At 33.9% G+C, this 16,884-nt stretch overlaps 1 protein-coding gene across 12 annotated transcripts in view; it reads right to left on the reverse strand.

The window, feature by feature from the left end:
• The window catches only part of POT1 (protection of telomeres 1), a 91,084-nt gene that overhangs the window by 37,416 nt on the left and 36,784 nt on the right, over positions 1-16,884 (reverse strand). For all 12 annotated transcript variants that reach the window (XM_043872277.1, XM_043872278.1, XM_043872275.1 and 9 more), the window contains 2 exons: positions 7,501-7,631; positions 3,806-4,096 (listed from right to left, as the gene is read on the reverse strand). In XM_043872277.1, coding sequence (XP_043728212.1) covers positions 3,806-4,096; positions 7,501-7,631 — 422 coding nt within the window. The remainder of the gene's footprint in view (positions 1-3,805; positions 4,097-7,500; positions 7,632-16,884) is intronic.

Below are 16,884 nucleotides of genomic sequence, written 5' to 3' on the forward strand. Positions count from 1 at the left end.
TCTGGCTGTACACGAGAAAACAAGCTACTTAAGTAGAAAACTGAACTGAAGTAGAAAACACATTTCTTTCTTTAACTGTTTTTGCTTTTTTTTAGTTGATGTAGAGCTCATTTACAATGTGTTAGTTTCAGGTGTACAACAAAGTGATTCAGTCACACATGTGTGCAACCAGTTACACATGTGTGAGCACGCACATACATACATGTTACCTTTTTCATATTCTTTTCCATTGTAGGTTATTACAAGATATTGAATATAGTTCTCTGTGCTATATACAGGTCCTTATTGTTTACTTTATATATAGTAGTGTGTATCTATTGATTCCAAATGCCTAATTTATTCCTCCCCTTGTCCTTTCCCTTTTGGTAACCATAAATTTGTTTTCTATGTTTATAAGTCTATTTCTGTTTTGTAAATAAGTTCATTTATTTTTTAAGATTCCAATCATAAGTGATATCATATGCTGTTTGTCTTTCTCTTTACTTAGTACCATAATATCTAGGTCCATCCATGTTGCTGCAAATGGCATTATTTCATTCTTTTTTTGGCTAAATAATATTCTAGTGTGTGTGTGTGTGTGTGTGTGTGTGTGTGTGTGCATGCACGCACATAAAAATGTATATCTTCTTTATTCATTCATCTGTTCATAGATATTTACGCTGCTTCCATGTCTTGGGTATTGTAAATAGTGCTGCTATGAAAACTGGATGTATCTTTTCAAATTAGCTTTTGCCTTTTCCATATATATGCCCAGGAACAGGACTGCTAGATCATATGGTAACTCTATTTTTAAGTTTTTTAAGGAACTTTCACACTGTTCTCCACGGTGGCTGCACCAATTTACATTCTCACCAACAGTGTAGGAAGCTTCCCTTTCTCCCTACGCTCTCCAGCCTTTGTTATTTGTAGACTTTTTAATAATGGCTATTTTGCCCAGTTTTGATAACTCACTGTAGTTCTGATTTGTGTTTCTCTAATAATTAGTGATATTGAGCATCTTTTCATGTGCATTTTGGCCATTTTCATGTCTTCTTTGGAGAAATGTCATTTTAGGTCTTCTGCCTATTTTCTGATGGGGTTGTTTGGAAAACACCACATTTCTATACAAGTGTCTGCCAGGGTCAGCTTACAGAGGAAGTATTAAATAATGCTGGTGCCAGTGTAGGTGTTAAAGTATCGTGAGTTTGTGTCACTAGCTCTGTCACTTAAAAGAGCTAGGACAATAACGTTGGAAGTAGTAACATTATGTCCCAGACACTTAGCTTTACTTGGAGTTTGTTCTTTCATTGTGTGTACATGTTTTTGAGACTTTAAATGGCTCTACAGACCAATTCATGAGTCTTTTGAAGGATGGACTGAAAGAGTAGAGTGTAAGTCAGACTTTGCTTTGAAATTCTGGAACTTTTGCAATCTTGTATCAAAACTCAATGTGTTAGGAATTTGCATATTATATATAGATCTTTTTTCCAAATAGATAACAATCACCATTTAACAATCTTTCTTTGTCAATTTGAAATGCTAATGTTATTTTTATTATTATATTAATAGCAGCATGGAAACAAGAGAGGATGGCAAGGAGAGAAACTTTTTTATTAAGTATTGTTTTTAAAAAAATCTTTTAAATTTCTGGGCAATGCTAAGATTACCTACCCCAAATTAAATACCTTATTAAAATACTACCTTGTACTTTCCACAGTTATGTTTGTTACTTTTTCAATTTCTTGACTTGAAAGATTATTCTAATATGCTATGCCTTTTTTTCTTTCTTTGTTCATGAAGACATTTAAGGCTCTAAATTTTGTCTTTGAGTATACCTCCAGACATAGCCTTTAACTTATCTTATTAACATAATAGTCTTAATAACCTATAATTAAAATTAATTTCTTTTAGAAACAGCACTATATAGGGGAATCATGTCTACTAGAATAGTTAAAGTGAATGTATTATAGTTACTAACAAGGAGACTGATATTAGTATCATCTCAGTTGAGAGGAGAAACAATTATGTTATATTCCATGGTGACCAGAACTCATTTGGAGTAAGATCTGGCTCCTTTTGTTTTCAAAATAAAATTTAAAAAATATATAGTTCCAGGTTGGGATAGGAAAATCAACTTCAGAAAAGAAAGTATTAAAATCTGACTTCCTATATGTAAAATGAGTAAAATATTGCTATATATTCATTTCAATATATTTTTGCTAGGTATAGGAAACATTTTTTAGTATATAAGTGAAGGTGCATTAATCACTAAAGAGAATATTGTGTATTTCTATCTCAGTAAGTTTATGTCTACAATGTCATTTTAGAGTACAGTATTCCATAATACATAAATAATTCACAAAATTCTCTATTGCTAGTGCCCAAGTTTTTTCTGATTTTTGTCACTGTAAGAAATATATGGAGAAATATTCCCTTAAAGGCATTTTCTCACATTTTAAATTATTAGTATAAAATAATTTATGAAAAGAGTTGTTGAGATGTATAGAGAGACTTCTGAGATTTCTTTCAAATTGTCCTCAAGGAAATGTTACTAAAATAATTTCTTATATTCAAAGCTGAATGCTATATTTTAAAATAATCTCTACAGGAAAGTTGTTTTTACTTATCTGAAAACGCTATTGATAAAAGTGGGATGCACGCATGATTTCTTGCTTTAGAGAGAAAATGTAGATTCAGCTATGTCAGCTAAAAGGTGGCAGGTTTTACCTCAGAATTACATACTAACAACACAGCAGTCAAAAGATGGAGAATATTTCTGTGCACAGCAGATTCATTATCGTTAGAAATGTTTGATGATTAACAAATGTTCATTTGTTAAGTAAGTCACTTTGGGCATAAAGTACGACTGGTGGACTTAAAATACCTTCTCATTTTGTTTGGATGATTTTATGTTTCTTTAGCTTCAGTTTTGTCATATTTAACTCATTCACCCTTTTTTATAGCACACATTTATTTTCTCAGATTATCTCATGTATATATAAATATGTGCTATTTTCAACTTCAGAAACTTCCTATTTTATTCAATCATTTCTATCTTTGCTATTTTTTTTAATATGGGCGAGATACATCTGATACCCCAATATCCGCCCAATGACACTGAACTCCATTTCCCATTACGTTCCATCATTGTAAAGAGCAGAAAGCTAAGAAAGAACCACAGAAGCAGGGCTGAAGTGTTTGTTTAACAGCATCCTTCCTTGGCAGGGTTCGGTGAAGATAATATCAGACAACAGACCTCTCCAGAAGCTATTCATAAATAAACTCGAATAGGTATAAACAAAGATTAGATGGGTCTTAGGCCACCTTTTTAATCCTGTGGATTTAAAAACAAAACAAAATACAAGAAAAATAAACACTTCAAAACCATCCATGATCTACCCATGAAGCAGGTAGTGAAATAACCCAGAAGAGAACCCAATGACAACAAACCAAGAAAGCAAATAAGTGAGAAGAAAGGCTACATCCACATAAAGCAACAAAACTACACATTTTTTGAAATGTAGTTTAAAAATAGTAAGAGGAAACAACTCTTTTTACCAGTACTAAAATAAGAAATACATAAACAGCATAAAGTACACTATATTTAAAATATAGAACTGATAACACTATTTTTCTCTAAAAGTTTAGGATGAAGAAGGGAAATTCAAGAATAAGGATGCATGGAAATACAGGACCATTAAAAAGGTTAGATTTTAAGTTCTTAATACATAGCTGCTTATTTATTCCATCAGAATGCTGAAATAAAAGGTCTTTTTGGCTTTGAGGTCATGCTAACTTACAGTTTTAAGTACTTAAAAATACCTACCTTTAGAAGAAATGATGCTCCATCCACTTCGGCTTTGCCCAAGAGCTGGCAAGTCAGGTCAAAATACTGCATTGGCTGGACATCACACAATTTGACTAATATTGAAGAAGGTGAAATATGAGTTGATGCCCAAATACGTAAAGCTTCTACCATTTTCTGGTCCTCAGCAGTGAAGTTAAAACACTTGCTTGCAGTACGAGGAATGATAGGAGCCCCCAAAGTTCCCTCAAATGTCAAAGATGCAAAGCCAGAGCTGGTGATACCTTGAGTCTCCTTTTTATATACTTGGATCTAAGAAAGTGGCAACGTAGAAAAGAAAACAAACAGGTTACTGATATAGAACCTAGGAACTGGAAACAGGAGACTATAAAATTTTGCCAGTACAGATATTAGAGGACATAATCTTTAAATAATTAGAATATGAAATGATAAAAATCTACTCAGCTACGTCAAAATCCTTTAGTACCATGTGATCCTTTTACCATGTAAACTGTAAAACATTATGCAAAATTTATTTTTATTTTTTAAAGAGCTATGTGGTAGCTCCCCTAATACTATCAGTACACTTTTACTGACAAGACAATCATTAGCTTATTTTAAGATATAATTTATAAAAAGAAAAAGGATAATAAGAGATAGTTACTTATGAATATTGTAGGGAAAACTAGAACACTCAAAATAAAAGAGTATGAAGTGGATAAAACGGAGCTGAGGCTAAGGTTTCATCAGTCTGACTGAGAGAACTCAGATAAACCTTAAAAACACTGGCTTTCTGAATTTTGAAGCTCAGTTATTAGGTGCACATGCATTTATGACTGTTACATCACCATAAAACAATCCTTTTGAACTTATGAAATGCCTTTTAAGTCTCCTGTAATACTGTCTGATATTAATAAATATATTTATATATTTATGGAAAATTGGAAAATGTATTCAACTGATGGATGCTTAAACTGTGATGTATTAAAACTTGTTTGATATAACTAAAGCAGTACATAGAGAAAAATTTATAGAAATAAAAGTGAATATTTTACAAAGGAATAACGGTTAAAAATCAGAAATTTAGGCTTCTATCTCAAGATGCTGCACAAAGAATATTATCTCAAATCCAAGGAAAGTAGAAGGGAAACACAATCAAAGGTAAGAGACATAGAAACATATAGTAGAGAAAATCAAAGCTAAAAACTAGCTCTCTGAAGAGATTAACAAAAATAATAACCCTAGAAAAAGGTGGATTTGGAAAAAAAGAAAAGAAACACAAATCATAATATTAAGACTGTAAAAAAGGATTTGTCATTACAAATCCATCAAACACCTAAAAGATGAATAACATATGACCAAATTTATATCAATAAAGTCAGCAATTTGAATGAAATAATTTTTGATAATGATATAATTTTTTCTAAAAATTGAATACACCAAAGCTGATAGAATTAAAAAAACCTCATTCGTCTTAAAGAAATCTTAATTCATTAAGATAATCTATCAATAAAGAAATCATCAAACTCAGATAGCTTTACCAAGCATTTAAGTAAGGAAAAAACTCTGTAATCTTGCATAAACTCTTCCAGAATTGAAAAAGAAGGGCACATTTCCTGTTTTCATGAGGCAGAAAAACTTTAACTTCAAAATTGTAGGAAAAGGAAATTACAGGTCTAAATATGAAACAAGAAAATTGTAATGACTTCGAGGAAAACTTAGAAGCTATCTTCATAAAATGAGTAGACAAAGAGCTCTTAAACAAGAAATTAAAAAAGTACTGATCATAAAACAAAAGTTAATAAAGCAGAATATATTAAAATAAAGAACTTTTGTTCATCCAAAGACACCATTAAGAGGGTAAGTAGGCACCACATAGAGTGAAAAAGATATTCACAATCCATATACCTGACAAAAGATCTGTAGCCTAAATATATAAAGAACTTTCACAAATCATTAAGAAATGGGAGTTTAAAATCCTATAAAAAATGAGCCAAAGACTCCAATGGACACTTCATGCTTCAGAAGACACACAGACTTTAAAAGGTTCTCAGTTTCTTAATTTTTCAGGGAAATTCAAGTTAAAATCACAATAAGATACTAATACAAATGCAACAGAATGGTTGAAATTCAAAAAACTGGAAAATATCAAGTGCTGGTGAAAATGGGGAACAACTAGAATTCTTCTGTATCACTGAGAGTATAAGTGGTAAAAATCACTCTGCAAAATTAAATACATAGTTTAGCTATAAACTAAAGCAAACATATGCACAGCCTTGAACTTAGGAACTACAATCCTTGGTATACAATCAACTGAAATGCATATTATATAATATACATTATAATTACATAATTATATGTAAATGTGTATATTATATAATTATACATATTCAGTAAAATATATGTACTAGACTGTCTATAGCAGCATAATAGCCCAAACTGAAAACTACTTGAACAACTAACAGAATAAATATACAAATTCTAGTGTATTCAAACAATGGTATACCATTTAGCAGTGAAAATGAAGAAAGTAAAAACTATATGCAATAGTACAGTTGAATCAAACAAGCATAAACCAAACGTTCAAAAAAAAAAGACTAACTGTATTCTTTTTATATAAAGAACAAATGTAGAGAAACTAATAAATGTTGTGAGAAGTTATGAGATTATTTACTGCTAGGGGTGGGAAGAGTGTGAATGGCAACCCTAGGTGAGGGTATGGTGGAAGTTTCTAGAGTGTTAGATATATGAGCATGCTAGTACTGTGGAAAGAGAGATGTATATTCCACTTCAATTAAACAACAGACAAAAATTGTAAATATAGTTGTCCATGAACACTGAGGTTAAGGGCACCAACCATCCATGTAACTGAAAATCCTCTTATAACTTACAGTCAGCCCTCTCTCCTCATTTCAGCATCCATGGATTCAACTAACCATGGGATATTGTTTACTACTGAAAAGAATCTGTGCATAACTGGACCTGTGAAGTTTAAAACTGTGTTGTTCAAAGGTCAACTGTACTATAGGAAACAGTAATGTGTGCCAATCAGCTATTTTTTTTTGAAATGTGGATAAGCATGTAATATAGTGCTATAATAATAATCTTTCCAGTTCTCTTTAACCAATGTTCTCCAATATTCTTCTGTTCTCAGAGGAAAGGCATTAATAGAGCAACAGAGTTATTTCCCACCATATCTAAGACCACTGATAGAATACACCCTGAGTACCTCACTCATTTATGAGCATCAGTGATCACAAGAACCACAGATAAACCGAAGCATTAGAAGAAAAGACAACAAAGATAGTGAAGGAGTTGCATTGAAACTCATGTAACAAGAGCAAAATAGCAAGGAACTAAATGTTTAAAAATTAAGAGACTGAAAATATTAAAGTACTGAAAAGTTGATTATTAAAAAATCACATACTATCTAATAGTTTTGCTTTTTTACTAAAATTCTTTCACAGAATGCAGCTAGTCTGAATGACAGCAGCTAACACTTCTGTAGACGGAGGGCAGGTAGTTTGTTCAAATAAAGAGGTTTCCTAATATAAATCACTTGAAGTCTGATCTTATTTACATTTCTTCTTATCTCTTGAAATGCCTGAAGTCACGTTCTAACAAAGCAACCATATATAATTAGCGTTAACTAGTTTCAGTGAGCAATGCTGAGTTCTCTTCAAACAAATATAAGTTCTAAACAGTATGAGTTATACCTTCAGCCTGTGAAAGCGAACGATATCTCCATTTTTATAAATCATTGGAAGGGCTTCATAATTTCCACTAAAGAACAGGCAGGTTAGTTTTACATTTGTCTGGTCCACAATTGTTACAACTGAACAATAATCTGGAAAACACAAAAATATTTTACCTGACTTTTTGTATTTCAAAGCATCTAATAAAATAATAATACTGAGTTCAAAACATCAAACTTTATTCCTTCCTTTAGTCTTCTAAGAATAGGATCAAAACATAAAGAAATTTTCTTCTCTCTTGAAACGCACTGCCAAATTATTTTGCAAAAATGTTTCACAAAAAATTCATTTTAGAAAGTTTAATAAAACAAAAATAAAAACCCTACTTAATGTAAATTGTCTGTCATTTTTATTACCTCAAATTTATAAATTGTAAAACAGATAAAATATTTAAATAACATAATTTATAAACACAATTAAATTTAGAGCAAAAACAAACAAAAAATACCATAGGATATTTCAAGAGTGAACATACTACAAAAAGAAACCCCAGGGTTTTACCGTGAATATGAAATTCAAATGAACAATTCATAGAAAACTATATAATACCAAATTAAAAGGAAAAGTGATGATCTGCTATTAATACTTACAAAAGGTTACACATCAAAACAAGAGGGGTATTTCATACAATTTAAACTGGCAAAAGAAAAAAAACTAACCAAATATAATGATAGTTGGGCTGCATGAAAAACAAGTAACTTCAAACCGGTAGCAAAAACTACAACAGATGTTATCATTTAAAGTAGAAGTTTCAGAAAAATGAACACTGAAAATATGCGTTGATTTCCCTCCTTCTCAATACTATACTCGTGACAGTGCAGACAGAGGAAAAGATAAGCCCAAAGTAGTGAAAGGAGAGGAGAGCTGAGGAGAGGAGGGTGAAAAGACATCAACATTATTTCAGGAAGTTGGGAAAGTAGATGGTTAAGGGATCAGATGGACAGAGGAGGATGCAAACAGAAAATACTCCTAAGCAGCTACAGCAAAGACGGGAGCCTTTGGGATTAAGGGAGACAGAGAAAAACAGCTGAAATTAGGGCTAGTGAAAAGTTTACACATGGAACAACTGCTTCAATGATCACCCATCTTAACCTTCTTTTGAAGATGATTTCAGGTAGGCAGGTAGGATATCTCAGTCTCTAACTGCACCTCTTCGTGGAACACAGACTGCTTTCCAAGTAAGTTTCACTGATACACCAAGAAGTGGTAAGCCTTCTGATGAGGATGTTAGTACCCAGAATAAACCCTCTGCATTATCACATTAGGAGGTCTATAACCAGGTAGAAAGCTGTCTTCTCACCCACCTTAGACTGACACTTTCAATGTGTCCTGTTTGAGTACTGTTTGTCTCCTGTTATAAGATTTGTCTCATTAGAAGTTTGAACATTGTAAGATTTCCCATTTAAAAAAGAGATCACGTTGAAAAAACAAATTCTTCATATACAAAGCAGAGGAAACAAATGTCTACGATCTAAAATAAATGATACCTACGTTTGTAAATGTAAAAACAAGACACAGAACAAAAATAGAAGAAAAGGAGAAAGAACACCAAGAGGGGGAAGGGAGAAGGAGATGGAGGAGAACAGAGGAGTATGGAGAAAGCAGAAGGAATGGGAAAATGGGGAGACAGGACTGGAGGGAAAAAGGAAAAACAGAAACCTGATTCTGTGAGGAGGGGACAACAATTAACTGAGAGAACATAAAAAACTTTATTTATTTTCATTTATTTTTATTAGTTGGAGGCTAATTACTTTACAATATTGTAGTGATTTTTGCTGTACATTGACATGAATCAGCCATGGATTTATATGTGTTTTAAAAAACTTTAAAAACAAAACCTTAACGAGCATCTTCAAAAACAGTGAAAATATATTACATCCTCATCTCTTCATGTGGAGGGTCTATCGGACCCAGTTTTTAGTTCCGGGGTTTCCTTTGTCAGTAGTTCTAACTATTTGTAAGGAGTGTTATTTTGTGACATTTTTTCTCTTAGCAGTCTTCCAAAGATTAAAGGTAAATTCACTTATTTTTTAATAGAATAAAACACATTCTTTTTTAACAGAATAAAACACACTCTTGCTTGTGATAACCATATGGCTGCTTTTTACCCTTTTATAAATCTAAGATCCATTATGGAATTTTTAATCATGTATTTTCCTTTATCTTGAAATATTTTGCAATTTCATTCTCCTATTAATTATTTCATCATTATTCCTACCTATGCTTAAAAAAGACTAAATTACTATTAAAATGGGAAAATGAGAGACTTGCTTATGAGAAAGATGCAAGAGTGTAATGAGTCATCCCTGGTGCCCTGCACTGCTCAATGTGCTATAACACCTTTCAAGACGACATAAAAAACCAAGTTTGAAAATGATCTTTGGAATGTCTTCTTCGGCTTTAAGAATTCAGTTAAGAATTTAGAACTGAAATTTTCTGCCAATGGCCATAGAGAAGAAAATCGACAGAAGTCCTTTAACCATTATTAGATGAAGCAGAAGCTGAATGCAAAGACAGGCAACAGCACTGCATAATGAGTAATGTACTTTGAATAAAACACAAATGATCTGAAGGTTTTAAGCTTCATGTAATTTCATGATAGGCAAAACATAAGGGCAAAGAGATCACTAGTCTAATGAAATCTAATTCAGGTACACAAAGATCAAACTTGGTATCTTTACATTTTTGTTTCCTGACAGCTTCTCCAAAATCATGTAAAACAGATTTATTTGTATTAGAATACACAAACTCACATTTCATATTTATACCAGAGAACTAGTTACTTCTTGTACTTATAGTGTTATTTTAAGTTGCAGTGATTCTAAATTACTCCTCTCATTTTAAATGCTTCACAATGAGCCACTTTTGTAAATTGGGAATACAATACATCAACAAAATTGCAAATTTAGCAGGCATAAATAACAGTAGTTGAATCTAAATGTTAGCCAGGATGAAATGACAGAGCCCAGTCTCTCTGGCATATACATGATACTGAAGAGTGGAATAACTGAAAAACAAAACAAAACTGGGGTGTGGTTAAAAAAAGATCAGGCTTAACCTAAATTTCAGAATATTCAAAACTGCCTCACGGTTTTGTTCTTCCTGGAAAATGCAGCCTTCCCGTAGACAATTTGACAGGTTGCAAAGGACTCCATTTGACACTCTGAGAAACAGTGTGGAGACCCATTGTCCAGAGGGTCTGATAGAGGGTCACCATTAGCTTTTGTAGTATCTTTGTGCAAATTAGAAAAAGACTCCTCTTTCTCAAACAGAAATACTCTACAACCTAACCAGCTTTCAGGGGAACTTTACTGAGCCCAAGAGAGTAGCAGTCTTGGCACACATTTACCTTCTGGCCTTTCTATCCAATGCTTTGGCCACTGGATGTAAAGAGCTGACTCACTGGAAAAGACTGTGATGCTGGGAAACATTGAGGGCAGGAGGAGAAGGTGTCAACAAAGGATGAGATGGTTGAATGGTTCAATGGACATGAGTATGAGCAAGAGACAGCGAGATATCCAGGAGATCGTGAAGGACAGGAAAACCTGGTGTGCTGCAGTCCATGGGGTCACAAACAGTTGGACACGACTTAGTGATTGAACAACTTTCTATGCAAACCTTCAGAAACAGGGACACTTGTACACACGACACCTGCAATGCACACATTCCTTCTCTAGGTCCTTCCTCCTCCCCACTCCCCTTGAAGTGTCTGTGTCAGGTTAGGAGTTAGGTAGGAATGGACTGCCAAGAAAGAAAGAAGTGACCTCGGGATTGCCCAAAGTACAACACAACAGTTGTGTGTGTCAGGGTGTACAGATACAGGCTCAGAATTCTAAGCGGGTAAAAGGAATGGCTCCACATGCTGCTATAGATTTATGTAGCAGAGGACATTCCCAAGTGGCAGCAGAACTTGGCCTGAAATCTACACAGCTGTGTTTTCAGCTAAGTGACTCCATGTGGATGAGAAAGGCACCTCCTTAGACAGTGCACACCTGGGCACCGCACACATGAGTCATCACATGCCGAGTCTCTGTTCTTTGCTTCCTTTCTCTTTCAACGGGAAGTACTACCAATGGCTTTTCACAAGTGTAAGCCAGAAAGATCTACCTAGTGCTCAAATCCTTTTATAAAAGTAAGATTTTATTAACAGAGAAAAAAAGAGAATCTTTCCATAGAGCAAAGGCTTCCTTGAAAGCAAAAAAGATAGAGACAAACTTAATACTATATACATATATACAGTGATAAAATACTGACATCTGTAAGCATATAAGACTTAGTTCAGCAAGGATCTAAATATTACGCAACACCTACGGTAGAATCACCATAGATACTAACTATAGGTGAATGACAAAGCTCTCTAGAACATAAACCTCCTTCGGAATTCCCTCCACCACCACAGAATGCTGGGTATTTCAGGGTGGTTAGTAGTTTGTATTTCAGCAGCAAGGAACCCTGCTTGGGTCTCTGCTATTTTCCAATCCATTTTTAAAAAAAATTTAGTACATAAGCTAATCTAAATTTTATTGAGTGTCTACCTAATGCTGCTGCTAAGTCACATCAGCCGTGTCCGACTCTGTGCAACCCCATAGACGGCAGCCCACCAGGCTCCCATCCCTGGGGTTCTCCAGGCAAGAACACTGGAGTGGGTTTCCATTTCCTTCTCCAATGCGTGAAAGTGAAGTCTCTCAGTCGTGTCCAACTCTTTGCGACCCCATGGACTGCAGCCTACCAGGCTCCTCCATCCATGGGATTTCCCAGGCAAGAGTACTGGAGTGGGGTGCCATGCCTTCTCCCTATCTAATGCTAGGTATATATATATACTAGTTGGGAAGACTACTAAATGAACAGGGCATGGCACCTTCTCTTATGAAGTTTACATTTTCCTTACATTGACTTACATCTTTAAACACTAATGCTGTGATCTCAGTTTGTGTGTTATTTTATATGCGAACATCTGCTAGTGTATAGAGTTTATACTCTATATACGTAATGATTCATCACAATAACCACAGAACTAATGATCCAGATGACATTTTCTAGCATAACTGGAAACTGACATTTAAGCTTGACACTGGATAAACAGACAGGCTTAAGATGGCCCTGGATCCTTGGTGAACAGTAAAATAAGCATTCATATTTCAGAAAAGTGGTGAAAACAAAATTTTTCATACATTTCATACCCAGCTTTGGAGTTCAACACATAAGGGACCTTAAGATAAATTTCAAACCATGACTGAAGCTTAACCAGAGTCTGAAATTATGTTTAACATTAAAGGATGTATACTTTTGTAAAAGATATTTATAGTCCTAAATATAGTTTGAGTTATCAAATAATAATAGTAACGTGCAAAATAAAATGTCAACATTCTAAATTAATTTATGAAATGGAATAATGTATTTGTCTTCTCAGACAGAAAAAACAAAACCACAGTACCTATGTTATGCAAGGTATCTTATTCTCAGGACTAAAAATGGGGGGGAAATTATGTTACTTAGCAGTCAGCAACTACTGAGGGCTTACTAAATACCAGGTTTCTGCTAAGCAATTTACATGCATTGTCTCCCTGAATTTCTAGATAGTTTTATACTGCAATTAACAAACAAGAGAACTTAAGTTTCTTAAAAGGTCTAGGTAAGATTCCCAAGTATGAAAGTCACATGTAGCTTAGCATAACTGATTCCTGTGTTTCTATATTTAACCAGAACACTGTACTGTCTCCATATTACATATTTTTCAAACATACACAGTAATTTCAAAGAAAGTAAAATATTATGCCTAAAACTGTGATGGAGGCTTGAGAGTTTTTCTAAATAGGAAAAATTATACTGTATCTTAACTCTATATCATCTACAATTTCATGCATCTCCTATTAAGGAATTCATTACTGAAGAATTAACATACCATTCATTATAATGAAACTTCCTTCACCTATAAATTTACTCCAGAAACAGACCTCACATCATAGAAAAAGTCTATAAAAATTCATTACAATAATGCTTGAATTTATTTTTACATTCTTTGCAACAATTATTTTTTGACTCATAAGTTAAAAGAAGAAAAGGAGACAAAAAAGAGCATCTTCTGAGGTAGTTGAACAAGAGTTAAATCCTAGTGAAGAGACAAAGGCAATAAAAGCAGATATATGGTTAAGTGTGAGGCTACTTAGAGAGGTATTTTGAGTGGTTAGAAGAAAAAGAAGAGAGCACAGTATTATAAATTAGGAGCTGGCAAACTATGGTCCACAGCCAAATCCAGCCCACTGCCTGTTTGTTATCTTTCCAAAGCATTCAACTTTCAAAAAAACCACAAAAAAAACTGCCTTTTAACATTCATATTCACCTGTCTCCATAAGATTTAACGAAATTACTTAATCAGAATAACAAGGAAAAAGAGTACAAAGAGATTTGGGAACAAAACTGTAAGAACACAACTCTTGAGAGAATACAGTTCCACTAGTAGGAGCAGAAATGAGCAGGGGCACTAGGGCTGGTCAATTTTGGATAACCAGTTCCCAGTTGTGAGAGCTCAGGATGATAAAAGCATCAGTAACAGGGTTTGATGAGGGAGTGGAAACACTTTGCTCATTGTCAAATTAGATAAGAGATAGGTTAAGTTTCTTATTTAAATAAGGACTTAGCTGTGGGAAGACACCCAATGTGCCTTGAAATAGATCACATATATTTATTGTGTAATGAATGACATATGTGAACACAGCAAATATTTTTCAGAACAGTGACTGTATATTTCTAAAGCATGCCAGAAACAGACCTTCTTTAACCAGAAAACACAGACAATAGGCTTCCAGATTTAGTATTAAGTCTTCACAGTTCACAAATTCTATAATACACAGTAGTTGACCAACCATCTTTACCAAATTAATGCATGTCATTGTGTGTTCAGTCGTTTAGTCGTGTCTGACTCTTTGCAGCACCATGGACTGTAGCCTGCCAGGCTCCTCTGTCCATGGAATTTTCCAGGCAAGCATACTGGAGTGGGGTGCCATGTCCTACTCCAAGGGATCTTCCTGACCCAGAGATTGAACCCAAGTCTCTGGCAATGACCCTCCTGCATTGGCAGGCAATTCATTACCACTGGCACCACCTGGGAAGCACCACCTACAGTGAATATATGGTACTTGTAAAAATTCTCCTTCTGAAGCCTACTGCAGACACTGAAAATCATTTAGCTTCTTTATGCCTCAATTGCCTTATTTGAAAAATGGAGGAAATTAGTATTCACCTCATATGATTGCTAAAATTAAACATGTAATCACATGTAAAGTGCTTAAAACTGCACCTACAACATGGCTAAATGGTATATATAAGAGCTGGTCAGTGGTGGTGATGGTGGTGGTATTTCTATTACTGTTAATAAACTGTAACATTCTTATCTAATGAACTCAGATATAATCTTAGAATCTGCCTTAACAAAGAACCTAAAGACACTACCAATATACAGTGTCAAACTGATTGCAGTTGGTACATGAAAAGAAAAGTACAGATGTAAGAGATTGCAAAAGAATTCCAATTTGAATTTCCACTGGAATTTTAATTAGTGGCCTTTAGATATGCATCAATCAACCTCCCACAGAGAAATATCTTATAGTTAACAAGATAATCTGGTTCTCAAATGAAATATCATTTGGAACACAAAGAGTTTCTGAGAAGCTATAAGGTGGAAAATAACATTAACCACTTATTCAAAAATGAAAATGTTGAAGATAATATAGAACTGCTAAAGAGATAAGAGAATCCTGCTACTTTTATCATTTGTTAAAGATAAAAATACTTAAAAAAAATGTGAAACAATACCACACTCCATGTTTTTGGAAAATATATTTTTCATTAAAAATGTTATTTATGTTTACATGTAATAGACTATTTTTGGTTTAAAAAATTATTAAATGTTAGTCTTTCACTTTTAATTTCCTGTATGTTTAAATATCAGTAACTATGACCCATAAAAAATATAAGCTCCTTGAAATCCTGATAATTTTTAGAAGAATAAAAAACTTAAAAACCACTGATTTAGGGCATCAACAATATTATACTCTTTGAAAGTGAAAATTCACAAAGTACTACATTTTATATAGAAAACTACAGAGACGAGGCCCTTGCAATTCTACCATAATCAAATTGCAAAGATACAGATATATACTTATGGCTGATTCATGCTGATGTATAGCAGAAACCAATGAAACATTGTAAACCAATTATCCTCTAATTAAAAACAAACAAATTTTTAAAAATTGCAAAAAAATAAGAATTGGCCCTAACCCTTCCTAGTTGCTAATCTCTAAACTCGACTCTACAGAACAAGTTTCAGCAAACAAAAATCAGAGTACATTAAAAAGGGTTCCATGTTCAAGTAATTCCAAGTGAAATATGCTAAAAATAAAGTTAAACAGGTTCCTTTCTTAAAACTTTTCAGAGGTGACAACATGCTAATAATGCATTGTGAACCTCAAGAGCCAGATACAGTATGCAAAATTTACCACTTTTTCATAGAATGTTTCACAGAATTGGTGTTTCTCCCACTGAAAATGCTTTTCTAAAAGTGTACGCAGATTAGATCTGCAACTTATTTTAAGGGAAGTATTACTGAGAAAATGGAGAACTTACAGACTCACTTGATGAAGAGGCAGACACCTCTTCAGGACTGCAGTTTACTGTTGTCTTGGGATATTCTCTTTAGCAGTTCCCACCTCTCCATTATCTACCGATCTCCTGGCTATCCACTGTTTTATACTTTTGTCTCCTCTTTTTTGCCTCAACTCCCTCTTTGTTGTTACTTACAAGAGAACAACTTAAAATAAAAATCAAAAAATAAAATCTCATTTTGATGCTTCCTGATATCAAACCAATTGATAAACTGACTTCTCCTAATCCTCCAAAAGGGATGTCAAATGGCTGTCCTTATTTGCCCATAAAATGAGTCTGGGACAACCGCCACATTGAAGAATATTCCCAATTTACACAAACTATAAAACTCAGTAACCAAAATAACCTAGACAGTGTGTTGAAAAGCAGAGATACTACTCTGCTGACAAAGGTCCATATAGTCAAGGTTATGGTCTTCCCAGTGGTCATGTACATGTGTGAGAGCTGGACCCTAAAGAAGGCAAAGCACCAAAGAATCAATGCCTTGGAACTGTGGTGCTGGAGAAGACTCCTAAGATTGTGTAGCAAGGAGATCAAACCAATCATTCTTAAAGGAAATCAACCATGAATACTCGTTGGAAAGACTGATGCTGAAGCTGAAGCTCCAGTATTTTGGTCACCTGATGCAAACAGCCAACTCATTGGAAAAGTCTCTGATGCTGGGAAAGATTAAGGGTAGAAGAA

Source organism: Cervus elaphus, chromosome 18 (assembly GCF_910594005.1).
Source record: "Cervus elaphus chromosome 18, mCerEla1.1, whole genome shotgun sequence".
NCBI lineage: Eukaryota > Metazoa > Chordata > Mammalia > Artiodactyla > Cervidae > Cervus > Cervus elaphus.